The sequence below is a fragment of the Chenopodium album genome, chromosome 16, assembly GCF_948465745.1.
Source record: "Chenopodium album chromosome 16, dcCheAlbu1.1, whole genome shotgun sequence".
In the NCBI taxonomy this organism is placed as follows: Eukaryota; Viridiplantae; Streptophyta; class Magnoliopsida; order Caryophyllales; family Amaranthaceae; genus Chenopodium; species Chenopodium album.
In genome coordinates, this window is record NC_137849.1 from 3,438,162 (window position 1) to 3,456,745 (window position 18,584).

At 38.5% G+C, this 18,584-nt stretch overlaps 2 protein-coding genes across 3 annotated transcripts; one reads left to right on the forward strand and one right to left on the reverse strand.

The window, feature by feature from the left end:
• Positions 1-509: 509 nt before the first annotated feature.
• LOC145586087 (uncharacterized) lies at positions 510-18,152 on the reverse strand. Of its 2 annotated transcripts, none has more exons than XM_081642821.1 (9): positions 17,935-18,152; positions 17,050-17,323; positions 16,881-16,940; positions 16,108-16,278; positions 15,757-15,942; positions 13,752-13,882; positions 1,948-2,116; positions 1,687-1,816; positions 510-1,546 (listed from the first exon to the last, which is right to left on the reverse strand). In XM_081642821.1, exons 2-9 carry the CDS (start codon positions 17,242-17,244, stop codon positions 1,284-1,286), a joined length of 1,305 nt encoding a protein of 434 aa, XP_081498947.1. In that variant the 5' UTR covers positions 17,245-17,323; positions 17,935-18,152; the 3' UTR covers positions 510-1,283. The 2 variants fall into 2 exon arrangements, with proteins under 2 accessions (XP_081498947.1, XP_081498946.1); XM_081642820.1 differs by having other exon boundaries at positions 17,050-17,453.
• LOC145586088 (uncharacterized) lies at positions 10,804-11,726 on the forward strand. Its single transcript, XM_081642822.1, has one exon. It carries the CDS (start codon positions 10,807-10,809, stop codon positions 11,347-11,349), a length of 543 nt encoding a protein of 180 aa, XP_081498948.1. The 5' UTR covers positions 10,804-10,806; the 3' UTR covers positions 11,350-11,726.
• Positions 18,153-18,584: the final 432 nt, after the last annotated feature.

Consider the following 18,584-nt stretch of genomic DNA (forward strand, 5'->3'; position numbering starts at 1 on the left):
TGGTAGACGAGAAGGGGGTAGGGGGGGTGGGGTTCAAATCGGAGGTTAGGGGAAGGGGTTGTTGGGCTGTGGGGTTCGAATTTAGGGTTAGAGGAAGGGGTTGTCGAGTTCAAAATGAGGGCGGAGCTGCCATGAATGGGTGAGGAAGAGGGACTACCATGAAAGGGGTGGGGGGGTGGGGGGTTTACGGGAGGGGGGAAGGGGCGGCTGCCGTGAAAGGGGTTGGGGAGGGGATTTCGTGGAAGGCCAAGGTGGTGGCTGCCATTTCGTGGCGTCAAAGCTCATTTTCCGGGCAAAGGTCCCTCCTCACTAATAAAAACCCATTTTTGGTCTTTTTTGCCACTTTTTTTAAATGTCCTTTCACACAAATTATTGGATATTAAAAGGTCCTTTGTGACAAATTTTCCCTTCTTTCTTTTTCACGTACTTTTACATTTTTTTATTATTTGTTATATATTTGCAAATACATATCAACACTGTATTTAATGCTTTCTCAAGAAACTATAGTTTAATTCAAAACTTCAGGTGGAGTGTGAATAGGTAAATCTGAAGTTCCGAGTATTACACACAACACCAAAAATAATGAGTACTACACAGTTATTGAAGAATAGAAAGAGTACATGTTCAGTTGTTCTATTGTACCTCTACAAGACTACGGAGTATAAGTTAATAAAACATGGACATTGGACAGAGACAACGAAAAAATAACTTTATATTCCCCTGTTCTTAAAGGCCGTCTGGCTTAATCTTTTCACAATCTTCAGTGTACATACTTCAGCAAGGCCATCAGAAATGAGCGAGGAAAGGAGGTAAGACCGTAAGAATTACCAAACCTGTTCAGTAAACTTGCAACCATAGACGACCAGTCCAATAGTAGATTACCAGAGAACTATAATTACACAGCATGAGGAACCAACTTTGAATAAACTGTGATCGTAATACAGTCTTAACTCCTCAATGCTTATGCTTGAACCTCATCCCAACAGTAAAATAAAATGGCGACACGCTCAACCACTTCAGCTCAAGGTTTAAGGCCCACACGGAAGATCATCATATATATAATATATGTGCAGAGGCTATGGAGATATACTCTGCAAGGACCTGCTGTAGATGACGGTCTTAAACCTCAATGGTGATTGGGGGTTGCACCTTTCTTTTTTTTTTTTTTTTTTACAGGTATAGTCAGATTGAGTTTGAAAATTCTTCAGAGGGATACACACACTATGTACAACAGTAAAAAGGAACTCGGGTTACGTCAAGGATTCAGCATTAACCAACTTCAGCTATGCAGCTTCAAGCTGATGACTTGTATGGTTCCTTGAGGTTCCTGAACTGTCAATAGGGTCTTCAGTCTGACTTTCAAGCTTAAGATCTGCAATGGCAGCACACAATGAATCTGGGGTAACTGAAACCCCTGAATTTCTTATTGCATCATCCTCAGATTTAGATGTAGAAACCTCAAGGTTTTCATCTCTAATTTGTGACTCAAGCTTCTTTAGCTCCTCCTCGATATCTTCATCCTCCACAGCTGTATATGATGTTGATTCTGAAACAAGAGACATCAGATCTAGAATCAGCATAATTGACATTATGTCCAAGTAACTACTCACAATCTTGCTATCAGTCACTCATAAAGACTATTATTAGAATAATATTCAATTTTTAGGAGTTCAGTTATCCAGTCACCTAGGATATTGCGGATGTTTTCTTGAGAATCCTTGAAGTCATCAAGTTCTTGCAGACACAATTGAACTTTTTCGACTTCCACTCTGTTCTCCTTGAGAGCCCAAGCACCAAGCTGGATAGCTTCAGACACCTGACATAAAAGATAAGACATATCTCATTCAACTGAAAAGGACAATATCATAATCACTCATATACTTCGTATGATTGAAGTGAGTTCCAAACTTCAGTCACCTAAAAATTGACAAAGTAAATAAAAAGGACCTTCTTTGCAGATTCTGCATCTGTAATAGCTCGGAGTACTTCCTCCACTCTGTTGATGAATGGTGTGAGTTTTTCTCTACTCTCAGAAGCTAGCTTCAATTGCCTTGCAATCCTCAGAGCTAATTTCTTGTCTCCAGTTCCCAATGCAGCTAAAGCAGATTTTCTGGATCTGTATGTGAAAATCACTGAAGAATTAAAAAAATTGTGGTCTGAACAAGAATGCATTTGAAAAATTTATGAACAAAATTTTAGATCCAAGGCAAAGATAAAATGGCTACTCTTCAGACATAAAGATCAAGCCACATCCATTTTGGCTTCAATGTTATTGAGTACTCTAGTTTAAACAAAAAGTTTCTTGTGCAATTCATTCAAAATATTAAGGGTTGTTTGGACAAGGATAGTTGAAGATCTAAAGCCCTGTCTCCTTTCTGTGAGTTTTCCTTTACAATTTTATTTTTTTTTCATTCCTTTTCTCCCCTCTGCCTAATATATTTGGGGAAAATAATCCTGATCACTGCTCCACTTCCACTGCCTACCCAATAACCACATTATAACTACATCTGGAGCAACCGTTACTCCACCAATGTCATCGTGCAACATGCGTGGGAGATTCACAGACAGATAATTAAACGGAAGGTTGTTTGAGATAAATTAGCTGAAAGCTTCGTACAATGTTAATGGCTTGAGGCCACAACTCTCAATGTTTCAACATACAATTTTCTGGATACCCTCCTCTACTTAGTTCCCTCTATTTATACTACTAGACATGTACTACCAACATGGCCAAGGCCTTAATTGTTACTTTTACTACTTCTTGTTTGCTAGCTAAATTACCACAGTAAAATATGATAATAGCTCCAAAGTCCCTGCCAATCAGAATACAGTTGTTGCTAAGGTGCTTGTGCTTGCTGTGGTGAATTGTTGCTCTGCTGCTGTGTCTCCTGCCGTACACCAGAGTGATTGGAGGCGGTTGTGGGCTCATTGCAATACCCTCCCACAGAAGTGCCACCTTGTCCTCAAGGTGGAAGAGAGGGAACTGAGCGGTGATTGAAGCAGCATCCTCCCAAGTGGACTCAAACTCAGGCAAGTCACGCCACTTGATGAGTACATCCAACCCTTCATTCGATCCAAGTTTCGGCCTACAGTCCAGCACATTCTCCGGCTCTACTAGTAGTTCCAGTTCTGGGGTAATTTGAGAGGGAATGGTGGGGGAGCTTGGAACATTCTCCCTTGCCTGTTTCAACTGGGATACATGAAAAACAGGATGCAACTTACACTCCTCCGGCAGCAGCAGCCTATAGGCTACCTTACCCACACGCTCTATCACTTCGAATGGCCCATAGAACCTAGCGGCTAATTTCTCAAAGGGTCTCTTTGCTAGTGATCGCTGACGATAGGGCTGTAGTTTGAGGAATACTCGATCCCCAACTTGGAATTCCACCTCTCTTCTCTTCAAATCTGCATTAGTTTTCATCACTTGCTGTGCACGTACCAGATTGAATTTGAGCTCGTCTAACATCACATCTCTTTCCTGTAGGATTTCCTCCACCGAATCTACAGTCGTCTGACCCAAACCCACCCGTAGCAATTTGGGAGGCTCTCTGCCATACAGGACCCTGAAGGAGACATGTGCGTGGAGGAATGAACTGCCGTATTGTAGGAATACTCGGCCCAAGGAAGCCACACTGCCCATGCCTTAGGCTGCTCACCTGCGAAGCACCTTAGGTACGTCTCCAGCCACTTGTTTACCACCTCAGACTGCCCGTCGGTTTGAGGGTGGTATGAAGTGCTCCTCCGAAGGTGGGTGCCCTGTAGCCGGAATAGCTCCCGCCAAAATTTGCTTACAAAAATTCGATCACGATCCGTGATAATGCTGTTGGGTATTCCATGGAGTCTGACAACCTCCTTAACAAAAATCTCAGCCACCCCTTCCCCCGTGAATGGATGACGGAGTCTAATAAAGTGGGCATACTTAGATAGCTGGTCCACTACCACCAATATGGTATCAATACCCCTCGATTTCGATAGGCCTTCGATAAAATCCATTGTTATGTCATCCCATACCTTCTCCGGAATTGGCAGCGGCTGTAACAACCCGGCCGGCGATTGCTGTGAATGTTTATTGCGCTGGCAGGTAACGCAATTCCGAATGTACTCCGACACGTCACGCCTCATGCCAACCCAAAACCACTCCCCGGCCATTCTAAGGTATGTCTTGGTATCGCCGGTGTGGCCCCCCTCCGGTGAGTCATGGTAAGCCTTAAGTAAGGTTTCCCTGGCACTTGAATTTCGGGGAATAATCAATCTTCCCTTGTACAATAACAGGCCGTTTTCTACTGTATACCCTCTGCCCCCTTCGCCCTTTTCCACCTCTTGCTGTGATTTCTGAATTGAAGCATCTCCCTGTATCTCTTTCTTAAGGGATTCCCAGTTCACTCCTTGAACCGCAATCAGGACCCCACATTCTGGTTCTGTTTCATTCTCACCCCTCCTTGACAAGGCGTCTGCCACCCTATTGGCCACCCCAGGTTTGTATTGTAACTCAAAATCAAATCCAATTAATTTCCTCACTCACTTTTGGTATTCCATGCCCACTTCCCTCTGTTCGGTGATGTAATTCAGACTTTGTTGGTCACTACGGACAATAAACCGGCACCCCAAAAGATAATGCTTCCACTTTTGAACGGCCAAGCAAACTGCCATAAGTTCCTTCTCGTATATTGACTTGCTCCGGCCTCCCGGCCATAACACTTTGCTGAAAAAAGCTACAGGTCTGCCCTATTGCATCAACACAGCTCCAAGGCCGAACCCTGAAGCATCAGTTTCAACCAGAAACGGCTTCTTAAAATCAGGCATTATTAGAACTGGCGCGGAAGTCATGGCTTCCTTCAGCCTTCGAAAAGCCTGTTCTGCCACTTCAGACCAACCATAGTTGTCTTTTTTGAGTTGCTCTGTTAAGGGTTGGGCGATTTGAGCATAATGGTGTATGAATTTGCGGTAATACCCTATGAGCCCCAAAAAGCCTCTCAACTCCCTTAAGGACTTAGGTGTAGGCAGCTGACCATTGCCCTCACCTTCTCTTGATCAACAGCCACGCCCTCCCTTGATATCACGTGGCCTAAATAGGCCACAACTTCCTTGCCGAACTCGCAATTCTTGAGATTGGCGAACAAGGTATGACTTTTGAGGGTTGCCAAAACCACCTTCAAGTGCTCCCTGTGTTCTCCTTCACTAGAACTGTCCACGAGAATATCGTCAAAGAAAACAAGTACAAATTTGCGTAAATAAGGTCGGAATACCTCGTTCATTAAGGACTGAAATGTGGCCGGGGCATTCGTTAACCAGAAAGGCATTACTAAGAATTCATAATGGCCTTCGTGGGTTCGAAACGCCGTTTTGTGGGTGTCTTCCGGCCTCGCCAGAATTTGGTGGTAGCTGGCTTTGAGATCGAGCTTCGAAAATATTTGCACCCCCTTCAATTTGTCTAAGAGCTCGTCTATCATGGGAATTGGGTATTTGTCGGGGACGGATTCCTTGTTCAAGGCCCGATAATCCATACAAAACTGCCACGAGCCGTTTTTTTTTTTTTTTATTTTAACCAAGAGCACTGGACTTGAAAATGGGCTGGTGGAAGGCCGTATGATCCCCGCTTCGAGCATCTCCCCAATCAACTTCTCAATTTCGTCCTTCTGAAATTGCGGGTATCGGTAGGGACGAACGCTGACTGGGTTGCTGCCATCCTTGAGGATGATGGCGTGTTCTTGTCCCCGCTCAGGTGGCAGACACCTTGGGTTTTCGAACACCGCCTCAAACTCCTTCAACACTCCTTGCAAAAAATCAGGAATTTCACTTCCTTGATGATGTTCTTCCCCTTCCATACGGCTACACTCAATTAGCACGCCTTCCTTCTATTTTCGTAGTGTTTTGATCATAGCCTTCGGTGTAATGCCAGTACGAGCCAAGCTGGGGTCCCCCTTGATCCTCACTGTTTCACTCCCGCCTCGTAGCTCATCTCCTGTAACTTCCAGTTGGTCACCACAACCCCAAGCTTCTCGAGCCACTGCACACCCAATATGACGTCCGAGTTTCCAAGCTGAAGTGGTAAAAAATCCTCTTCTATAAACAGATCTTCATTGAGCTTCAGCCGTACTCCAAGACATTGCCCCTGCCCTTTTATAGCTTCCCCGTTTCCCAAGGAGGCCAAAGGTACCCTCACCGGTCACCAGTATTCCCAATTTCCCCACCGCCCAAAGTGATAGGAAATTATGGGTGGCTCCGGGATCAATCATCACCACCACCTTCTCCCCGTATAATTCACCCGTGAGTTTCACGGTTTTTGGGTTGGAAATGCCGACAAGTGAATTCATTGAGATGGTGGCCGGACTTTCCTCCACCTCAACCTCCGGTGGTTCAAGTGCAGTAAACTCACCGTTGCTCTTCTCCTCGTCTTCCTCGACTAACAGGACACTTAGCCCCTTCGCCGCGCCCACATGGGTGGGCCCCGTCCAGCGACCGTCACATCTGAAGCATCAGTCTTTTTGTCTTGTATTTCCTTCTCCATCAGCCTCCTCACCACTCCGCTGAATCGGGAAGCACTAGGAGTGGTACGGTTTTGGTAGGTGGGTGTTTGGAAATTAACTCAGGTCGTTGAGCTTTGAGGGGTTTGGGTATTCGTGGATAAGTGTTTTGTGGACTGGGCTTAGTTGAGTTAAAGGGTTGGTTGCTTGTGGACATGGACTGCCTGGCCAGCTCCGAATAGGGTAGATGCTAGGCTCCTATTAAAATAGGAGTATGGTCCGGGCTTGGAGAAGGCCCGACCCGTCTTCTTACCTTGGCTGACCCGGTTCCTCTCTTCAACTCGAATGGCTAGATCCATGGCATCCTCTAGGGTCAGCGGGTTCAACATCCGGATCTCCGCCCTAATCTCCTCTTTAAGGCCATTGATAAACTGGCCCTTCATCAAACTTTCAGGTATGTTTGGGAGGGGCGATGCTTTTTCTATGAAAGCCCTCCGGTAGTCGACGACGGTGGTAGACTGCTCCACCACCGGCCATTGTTCATGTAAGCTACCGGCGTTAATTAGTCGGAATTGGTTAAGGACTCGGTTCTTGAGGTCCTCCCACCCTATCAATGGCCGGCGCCTACTCTCCCACTGATATCAGCGAACCGCATTACCATCCATCGCAACGACGGCCGCCTGAAGCTTCTCTGTTTCCGACAGCCGGTAAAATTGATAGTACTGCTCTCCCCGAAGAATCCATCCATCTGGGTCAGTTCCGTCGAAAGTCGGCATCTCAAGCTTCCTGTACTTTCAACTTCCTGTACTTTCAACTTCCTCGTCCATCTTGTTAAAATTCCCGAATCCTCCACCGGCGCCGGGTTCCTAATTTCCAAACCTGAGACCCCCGAGTCCACCTGAACCGATCGGTGGTTCGTTAAAACCGCCAGACCCGAGTGGCTGCTCCACTTCGTCCTCCGCCGTGAAGGGTCGGTTGCCCCTGTTTTGCAGGTTCGTCATCATTGCCTTAATCTCGTCAAAAAACTTGTCTTGGTTCCCCTTCATCCATGCGTTCTGTTGATTCTGGTCTTCCCGGAATCTGTCCACTCGTGCTTCTAACTTCTGTCTGACGTCATCAATGGCTGCTCTATTCTTGCGAGCTTCTTCTTCCTGGTTTTTCAACAGAACTTGTTGAAGTGAATTTTTGCCCTCTCCGACCTCCTCAAGAATTTCTTCCATTCGCTATTCTAACGCAGCTACCCTCTGCACCGTCACCGTCAAAGACGTTGGCGCCATGGTGGCTGTGATACCAAATGCAACATGCGTGGGAGATTCAAAGACAGATAATTAAACGAAAGGTTTTTTGAGATAAATTAGCTGAAAGCTTCGTACAACGTTAATGGCTTGAGGCCATAACTCTCAATGTTTCAACATATAATTTTCTGGATACCCTCCTCTACTTAGTTCCCTCTATTTATACTACTAGACATGTACTACCAACATGGCCAAGGCCTTAATTGTTGCTTTTACTACTTCTTGTTTGCTAGCTAAATTACCACAATAAAATATGATAATAGCTCTAAAGTCCCTGCTAATCAGAATACAGTTGTCGCTAAGGTGCTTGTGCTTGTTGTGGTGAATTGTTGCTCTGCTGCTATGTCTGCTTGTGTCTCTTGCCATACACCAGAGTGATTTGGAGGCGGTTGTGGGCTCATTGCACATCGCATGCAAATCTCTCCACAAAAGCAACATAACCAGTAACCACCAGTATTCAAGCACATGTCTACAGCCCCATCATTACCACCAAAATCAATCTTAGGGCCTGTTTGGTGGTAGCGTTTTGAGTAGCGGGTAGCGTTTTAACTAGGTCAAAACACTAGTAGGTATAATTAGTAGTGTTTGACAAGGTAGCGATGTAAGTAGCGGGTAGTGGTAGAGGTAGAGGTTAAATAGATTTTCACAAACGTTAGGATAACAAGCGTTTATCCCACAAAAGTAGTGGTGCATCTCTCTGGCTTTTTCTTCTTTTTCTTATTCATCACGTCAAAAAACTTTTTTAAATTTCTCATCCAAATTCCTCCATCATCAAAGTTCCATCTCCTATCAAATTCCTCCATCATCAAAGTTCTCTTGATCACCAATTATCAATTTATCATTGTTCAAGTAAGAATTCTCTCCTTAAATATAACCCTTGTTTGTTTGAATTTTTATTTTTTTATTCTGAGAATTTTTTTTTTTTTGAATTGATGATATGATTTTGTATTCTTTAATTCGTCTTTTGGGTATTTCGAATTAAATATGTTTATGTAATTTACACAATATTATAAATTAGAGCCTTTGGTGAAATTTTGATAGAATTTATTCCCATAATTTCGAGTGTTATAATTATTATTAGATTTGTTTTTGCCACTACCAATTATTCAAGATTATGCTAATTTTTTTTCAATATATGGTCTTTGTGATTATTGATTTGTCGGTCATAGCTATTTAAGGTTTTAGAAGTGATTATTCTAATGGTTAATTTACTTCTATGTTGTGACCTCATATCTTAGAATGTATGGTCAAACAAAGCAAGCTCACTTAGTCGCTAGAATTGTGCCTAATGGTGGGGTTAGTCAGACTTTTATTTTAGCTTTAATTACTTTCAGTACTTTCCTTCCTTTGCTTATTTTGCTCTAAGCTTAGTTAGTTTGGTTGATTTAGTTTTCTTCCAACACTTGGTCTGTATATTTGCTAATTTTACTCCACTAGCAATATGCCAAATTTTTTTGGGCTACTTCTTGAACATCTTTTGGGTTTTTCCCATAATATAATATAAGTTTCGGTTCTTTGTTTAAAAAAAAGTAATGCCTATTATTCTTATATGCTAGGCCTTACCTATAAATTGAAATCAGAGTTGCAAAAATAGAAAGTATTAAATATTTGTTATTGAACTTAAAATATGTGGTGTATGTGCTATTTTGTTAATACTTGGTTGAATTGATGATTTTATGTGCTTGGTGGTTAGATGGCCTCATCATCGAATAAAAAAAGAATAACAAAGGAAACACGGGCAGTGAAACACGGGGCGGTAGTTTTAAGTGGAGTGACAAGGGTTCAATCACCCTATGTGATGTTTGTCTTGCATTTATAAAGGAAAATGGGAAGGCACAATTTTTTAGGTGGAAGGAAATTCAAACAGATGTCGAACAAAAAATTGGTCGTGAATTAAGTAATTCAAATACTTGCAAGAACAAATATGATACAATGAGAAAAGATTGGCGTCATTAGAAAAGCTTAAAACAATCAGAGATGGGTATAGGATGGGATCCAAAGTCAGGAAAAATTGACGCTACAAATGAATGGTAGCAAAGAAAAATCAAGGTGTGTAAAATTTATATTTTAATTTATTATATAATCTTCATATTAACAATTATAGTATGAAATTATTTTTAATAACATTTTAATTTTTATAATAATTTAATGTAGGAAAATTAAGAATTTCAAATGTTTCGGCTAAGGGGTGTAAACTTGGAGCTTGAACAAAAGTGGGAACAGTTGTTTGGAGATTCTTATGCAACAGGAGAGAATGTTTTTGTGCCCTCAGTAGACCCCATAGAAGATCTGACCATACAAAATGACAATTTAGAGGAAGGGAACTTTGAAATTGATGGTGGCAATACCTATTTTTCAAGTGACCAATATGCTCTAGATTTACTTAATGATGACGGGAATTTTTTTCAACATTTTATAGAGCAAGCACGTAATGATGCTAACTTAGGTAGTTCGGGAAGTAAGTCATCACAAGTGACTAGTGCAACTGTAAACAATGACACTCGTCCTTCTAATAAGATTCAAAATCAGCCTCCATTAAAGTCTAATAGTGGTCAAGTGAAACGTACAAGAAGACAATCAGCAGGATCTGCAATGATATCTAAGGGAATTATTGAAATGACAGAATGTGTTAAACAAATTAGTCAAATTAGTACATCAAATGTGTCCACGATTTCTGCAGCAATGAATACCATAAGTCGTATGGTGGAAAATGAGTATTTGGAGAAACATAGTGAGTTTTGGTGCTTTGCTACTACTATCATTGGAGATGCAACTAAACGAGAGATTTTTTTGAGTATGGAGGATGATGATAGCAGAGCTAAGTGGTTAGAATATCTATATATTAAGGGTAATAACTAGGACTAGTTTAGAAAAAAAAAAAATGTTTTTTTGTTTGCTCTAGTGGTAAAATAAAAATGTAGATTTGTTCTATGTAAAATATTTGGATTATTTGTGTTATGCATGTTTTTCCTGGAGAAATTTTTCAGTACTTTTTATGATAGTTTTATTCATAACTTATTTTTATAATTGGCAGGTTTGTTATTAATATGGATATTGATGAGGAAAGAATGCGCAAACTTTGGATTGCAATTGCATTTACAATATATTTGATGTCTACATATTTTTATAAATACATATATAAAGAACCATGCATGACTTCAATTCTAACAGAAGAGATGTGGGTAAAAGAAATGTTGATTGGCAATCCTATTCGATGTGTCAATGCATTTCGAATGGAGCCACAATTATTTTTAAGATTATGTAATGATCTATCATCGAAATATGGTCTGAAATCTAGTTGCAATATGTGTATTCACGAGAAAGTTGGCATTTTTTTATATGCAATTGCTCAAGGTGCCTCTAATAGACTTAATAGAGTTCTTGGTGAGCGTTTTCAACGTTCCGGTGAAACTATAAGTAGGGCATTTCATGATGTCCTCAATTCAATTGCTTGTCGAAAATTCAAGGGACTTACATATGATATTATAAGACCATATGATCCAACTTTTACACATGTGCCGGCAAAAATAACAACAGATGCAAGATATATGCCTTATTTTAAGGTAATTTTTTTTTCTTTTTTTTTGTAGTGTTGTCATTAAATTATGTTAAGTTTTGATACGAAAGACTAATATTGATTGTATTTCAGGATTGTATTGGATGTATTGATGGTACACATATAGAGGCATGTATACCAGTGGCTCTACAAATACCTTATAGAGGAAGAAAAGGAATTCCTACATTTAATGTATTAGCTGCCTGTGATTTTGATATGTGTTTCACGTTTGTATCAGCGGGTTGGGAAGGTTCCGCGCATGATACTCGTGTATTTCTTCATGCAATTGAATCTCCAGCTTTTAAGTTTCCTAAACCGCCCGAAGGTGTGCATAATTCTTTGAAATTATAGTATATATTATCTTTAGGTAATTAATTAGATAGTTTATGTTAATATTATTTATATTGTGAATTTGTGATAGGTAAGTACTATTTGGCCGACAAAGGGTATCCAGATCGAAAAGGTTATCTTGTACCATATCCGAAGACAAGATACCATAAGTCACAATTTGAAAACGAGCCTCCAAGGAATGAGCGTGAAACTTTTAATCGTTGGCACTCATCTCTTCGAAGTTGCATAGTTGCATTGAGAGATGTTTCGAAGTTTTGAAGCAAAGGTGGAAGTTACTAAGAAGTATGCCACAATTTAGCATTGAGACACAAATACGGATTATGGTTGCAACATTTGCACTACATAACTATATTCGAATAAATTCTCCAGAAGATCCCCTTTTTCGAGTGTTAGAGAATTATCCTAATTTTATACCTTCATGTGAGCTTCCTGATGTGTGTGTTACTCCCCAAGGTCAAAATGGTATAGAAAGCTGCACTGAAATGAAAATCATTCGTGACAAAATAGCAGCTGATTTATGGAAGGCGAGAAATGAGAGACGTCGATTGTTATAAGAAACACTAGTATTCTCTTTATTATTATTATTATTATTATTATTATTATTATTATTATTATTATTATTGTTTTTTTTTTTTTTTTTTATGATGAGGATAAATGTATTCTTTTTTTATACTAGTACCTATGTAATTATTATTATTATTATTATTATTATTATTATTATTATTATGACTTTTATTTACCGATTTTATAATAAATTAATTATTTAATTAATAAATTTTATTATTGTTACATAATCTAACCGTTAAATTTACCAAACACTCATACTATCAACAGCTACTTTGACAGCTAATCTTCACCCGCTACTTATTGACAGCTACCGGCTACTCAACAGCTACCCGCTACCCTCTACCGCTACTTTTGCCAAACAGAACCTTAATATAAAGGGGTTTCCTCTGGTTTAAATTTAAGACTAAGAAAATAAAGAGGACTATGATTTCAATCTCCCTTTGAACTATTCATAGGATAATTAAAATATATCCCATAATTGTTTCCACTCTGTAATGCACTGGCTTTTTTGGGATTATAATCTGATTTAATAATGTAAGTAATTGAAGATTAAAGCTTGGATTTGATTGATAATATGGTTGAAAGGTTACAAAAGATAGGATAATAGCTTAAGGCTATCAATCTTCAAAAGTGAGTTTAGCTCACAACTCTCCAAAACTCTCCAAAAGTGACTTGAGGTCACAACTCTCAACAAGTTTCATCCAATTTTTGCCTGCCTACCTTCTTACCCTTACCTCTCTATTTATACTAAAGACTACTAACCCTAATAAGCTAAAATTACTAAAATTCCCATACTATCCCTCTAGGTTAGTCTATTACACACTCTTTAGCCTAAAATTCTATTCCTTCACTTAAAGTAACCAAAAAGCTCTTTTCATTCCTTGTCTATATCCACAAACAGGGGAAACCATTGATTATTATTCCAAGAGCCCTAAATCTCCAAACCCATTATTTCCAGCTTTTTGGATGAATTTCTTGAAGCTGGGGGACTAAGCGTGAATAGCTAGAAAACTGGATATTTTAAAGTTGCAGATGCTTTTATCTTATGACAACCAGTCAACCACAATCACAATGTAGAATAACAAAAGAAAAAAAAAAAAAAAAAAAAAATAGAGAAAAACTGCAGGGAAATTAATAAAACAATCTTTTATCACATCTAGAAAAGCAGATTAAGAAGCAAAACAAAGATAGAGGATAACGTCCAAAAACTTTAACCAGGACCTAAAAAACTAAAAAGCTTTGAAGATTTATGACATGCACAAGTTATACAGAATAGCCAGGAATATCAAAAGCAATCATAGGCACTAAACATCAATCACTAGTTACGGAATAATCCCTTAAACATAATAGGAAGTAGATATTGGTATATATCCCAAACAAAGTAAGGTGACAACTATGCAATGATCCGTTCAAGATAGGTTGGCAAAATGATAGCCAATTAAACCACACCCACAAAAGGCTAGCACGAGAAGCTGAAATTCATCAAGCTCACACAGATAGAGTGTATCAGAGTAATACCTTTCATACTGTTCATCAATGACAACAAGTTGTTTCTGAAGCTCTTCCAGGGTCCAAACCAATTGCAAAATAGCTGAATCTGTACTTGGAATACTAGATGCAGTGGCAGAAGAGAGAGACACTTTTACACCCTGTAACAGGAATAAGCACATCAATTCACTTTCTTCAATATAAAGCAACTTGCACCAAAGCAAACAAGAAAAAAGATATTTACCATTGCCAAATAAATGATCTGGAATAACAGTTGGAACCAAAGCACTGTTACAAGAACACTTCTAACAATGAACCTTAGCCCTTAGGTGATCTACCCTGAACATTTTATTAATGACAAAGTAGTTTGCCTAGTTGTAAAAGATGCCAATATTTTTACAAAACTAGCTAGTTTGCCTAGTTTTCCCCAATACAAAACCCCAAGGAAGTAAAAAGAAGGAAAAATAAAAAATCAAAGCTACCAATACATATCTCCCTTCTCATAACTTCCCCAAAGCAATGACCCAATACTTGCTAGTAACCAAACAAAGCAAAGACTAGCTTGTGACCCACCAACAGCCAAAAATGGTTTACTGGCTAATCTCTCTAATTAAATGCTTATCATCAACGCTTTGCAACCATGGCCAAATGAAAACACCTCCTACTTCCAATCTTATTTCAATAAACCCTCTCCCATTTCCTACATCTTGTAATATCTCTTTGTCACAAGCTCACAACCAACATTCGCTTTGTATTGGATCTGGAGGAAGTGATTAGATTTACAATGGATTAGATAATGAATTGGAAATTTTACTAGAACAATCCCAATACTTTCACTATTCCCATAATAATCGAAACTCTACATAAACCATATAGTATGCCATGGAGACCACGTGGCACTTAATGATTAGCAACCAGAATTTATCTAAACTTAATTCCTTTAAATGAGCTACCCAAAGACCTGTCTCTCATTCTCCTCCCCCAATCCTCCCAACCAAACCAATCCCTGAGTTCCATATTTATAGGTCAAGCCATTTAACAAAGTCGCTGATCAACTCCAATAATAAACTTCTATACATGCTAAGATTCTAATATCTCCTACTTTTCAATTAAAAAAATCATACAAATACCTCCACTCACTCTCATCACATCTACTATGCTGTTTAAATAGCAACAAATAACCCAACAACGACTTATCTCCTAAAACTCTATGCAATAATATGTGTTCAAACTGATGTTGGACAAGAGGCATATTAGAGAGGAAGGTGGTAAGGCTGTGGGGGTGGGGGGCAAAGGTGGCTATGATGGGTAAGGATGGAGCTCAGTTGGGCACTAACTTGGTACAAAATTTTATAATCGGTTTATCAAGTTACCACTTGGAATTATTTGGAGAAGGCACCTCCCTCCATATAAGTTTTTTTTTTAAAAAAAAAACACAATTATTCTAGATATTTCTAGATTGATCAAAGTTGGGATTATTATGATAAGACTAGCAATAGTAGGAAAAAATCATGCAAATATTTCCTTAATTATTTTGGAAATCAGAATTTAAATTAAAATTAGAGGGATTTGCACCAATGTAATCTTTGATCTAATTCACTTTTTGGAATCTTCCTTAATAGACTCTCCTCTGAATCCTCACTAGAAACAATAAAAAAAATGTTTTCCTGTCCTGACCCCTGAATTCCTTCCTCTAAATCCTCACCAGTAACAATAAAATATTTTCCTGTCCTGACCCCTGAATTCCTTATCTATGATCAATTGCAAAGAACAATTTTAGCATGAGCAATGCCTATTGTGTAACACAACACACAATCTGAACCTTGTCGTGTTACCATACCTGAATTAATGAAATTGTTTTTATCCCTTAAAAGTTTCATAGCTATCATTTCTTATAAGATTATCACTACCAATGACATCTACTGCAAGGGCACTAGTCCTATCCAGTTTCAATGTGTGATTATAATGGGAAAACAAAAATTTTCAAATTTACATTAAAAGTTTGAGCTGCAAGTGAGAAACTTTGAGAGCATACCTCTATCAACTCTCCATTTCTTTTGACTGAAAGATATCTTGCTTTTCCAAGTCCAGACATGTAGCTAAACACTGCATATGCTTCACTGTGCTCCCTAAATAGACTTTCAAACTTCCTCATTGTTATGATGCATGAAGATGTCCAGTGAGTTTCTGATAATGCTTTTATAACCTCAGCAGCTTTATCCTAACACCCAAAACGGTTCCAGAAAAGGATTGGTTCCACACTCCATATAAACACTAGTACTAGAAATATTATTCGTATGAATTGGTCGTAACTCGTAAGTCATAACATAAGGTTCATGGTAACTGAAAAACAATTAATCTATGATATAGTAGAATGCACACAAACCTCCAGCATCACTCGAAGAATGAGACGATCATTGAGAATATCACTTGAATTTAATGCTCTAAAGGCAATGGGGAAATGAATAAATTTTTTCAGCAGCTGAGATAGTAGTCCACTGGTTGGATCTCCAAGGTCAGTAGTTCGCAAAACATCACCGGCTTTGTACATTTCAAGCTGAAAATTCAAACAAAAATGATGTAAGGCTAAATATGTTATAGAATACAAAGATATTACCAAAATTAAACTGATTTAAGAAATTTGACAAATTGTTTGAACATCACAAAATAGTACGAAAAATTATAATTTTCAAACCAAAGGGAATAAAAATGTTGGGAAACACCTAGAACAGTGAGGAGCCAATCTAACAAAGTAGGGAGAAGTAGTCTAGGGGTCTACTCTTATGATGGAGTCAGTAAGAGTTGAGCCAGCATATAATTAATAACAAGCTTAACATTGAGCAATGCGTAAAGTTGTATACAAAATTTTTAAAAAAATCCCAAATTATGTTATAATAATAAATGTTGCAACAAGGGGAAATCCGTTCAAAACATTACACCACAGTCAAACCGTCATGATTAGAAGTTGATAATGGAGAGACTTGCACATACAGCCCTGGCTGAAACTAATCAATCTCTAAATTACTTCCACAATCTGAAAATGAATCGACTCCCCCCCCCCCCCCCACCCAACAGCCACACACACTCCCATGACCCATCCTCCCAGGAAATAAAACCGCTTATGAACGATGTAATCAGGGGCAAGTAAATGAAACTTACCAGAACATCATCTAGGCATAAAGGCGACAACCCTCCCCTATTGAACCAGCTATTCTTCATCTTGATAACGTGAATTCAGAGGAAGGAGAAGATATTAGTACTAAGGAAGTAATTATGTTGGCAATGAAGAAGTTACTAAAATAAATCCCCAAGTGAGGAAAAGGGATACCTGAGAAGGGGAGAGAAACAGAAGGTTGAATTGACGAGCAATCTTTATAATCAAGTCTCTCCAAAAATGAAATTGAGGCTCCCAGTCAGACCTTTGGCCGCTAAAAGCCTTATACCGAGCAGTAGCCTTGACATCATCATCCCAATCTGGGATTTGCACCCTTATGAATTCAACTACATCTAGTTCCTTCGTCATTTACAATTCAACTACAACAAGGACAACAGCACTCGCACTTAAGTTGCACGACTGTGTTTCAGCATATCAGTGACAGGACCTTTACACACAATACCGGCAAAATAAGTTGTCACTTGCTTCCTTAGCCATTTCCAAAAACACTACTCCAATTAAAAAGGGCGGGCAAAGAACAGACATTTTGTCGTACGAACAGTCGGTAACTCAGTATGCTGACGCAAAAGCAATGCAAATTTTAGGAAACACAAAGTGAATTTCCTCCCAAAATTATCATCAATACAAATCAATGACATTATTTTCCATCAAATCATCTAATAATACGTACAAATTCACTATAATTATGTTAAAAAACTGCAATTTCGAAAATCAACCAATGCACCATAATCATTGTTGCCGAGGGGAAACAGGGGATGAGAATTGCTCACAAATATAAATTAAACAATACATAACATCAAAAACAACAACATTTACAAAGCATTATAGCTAACAATTAAGAATATATGTAAGAAAAAGATAAACATGAAGAAGAGAAAATACAAGAACCCTAGAATTTTGCACATAATCAACAAAACATAATTACAATTCAAAAGATGTGACATCAAAATCCGAAAAACGAAAGCAATTAAAATTGATGATCATGGAGTAGAAAGCAATTAAATTAATATATAAATGCAAAGAAAAAGAGGATCATACTTTGATTGAACCAAAATGATTGAGAATTTTGTAATGGAGAGGGATTTTTTTTGGAGGAAACCCTAGAATTAGAAATAAAGGTTAAGTGAATTGTATGATTGAGAAGTCCAAAGCCCATGAAGTGGTGGAAGGTGTAGCCGAACAGCGAGTTGTGGTGGTGGCCGGCGACCTTTTTTTTTTTTTTTTTAGTATAGCGATGAACATGTTATTTTTTTTACTTATTCATCAACATTTTTTAGGTTTCAAGTAAAATACCTTAATTTGTTCAATTCTCTTAAATGAATATCTTGCAATTTGCTGAATTATATGATTTAATATCAATTAAATAAATCAACAATATGTTTTTTTGATAATGAACAAAATGTTAATGTCCACATTATTAATGTTAATGTTTATTGAACATCCTTTATTATAAAAACGAACATTTTATACAACTGAATAAACACAAAAATTTGTATTAATTTAAACAGAAAATGAACATTTAATTTATAAGAATGAACATCATACGACATGAAAATGAATATTTATTTTATACGAATGAACATTTAATTACTGAGAAATACAAAATTATTGTAAAATAAGTTAGTAAAAAATGTTCATTTTTATTAGGGTAAATGTTCATTTTTGACTGAGGGACCAGCCAACTCTTG

Excerpts from the sequence above, each read along its gene's own strand:
- LOC145586087 (XM_081642821.1), bottom strand. The coding sequence starts at position 17,244 with ATGACGAAGGAACTAGATGTAGTTGAATTCATAAGGGTGCAAATCCCA. Across the intron at positions 16,279-16,880 it reads TATGCCTAGATGATGTTCTG|CTTGAAATGTACAAAGCCGG; the intron begins GTAAGTTTCATT and ends TTGAATTTTCAG. Across the intron at positions 1,817-1,947 it reads ATGCAGAATCTGCAAAGAAG|GTGTCTGAAGCTATCCAGCT; the intron begins GTCCTTTTTATT and ends CTTTTATGTCAG.
- LOC145586088 (XM_081642822.1), top strand. The coding sequence starts at position 10,807 with ATGGATATTGATGAGGAAAGAATGCGCAAACTTTGGATTGCAATTGCA.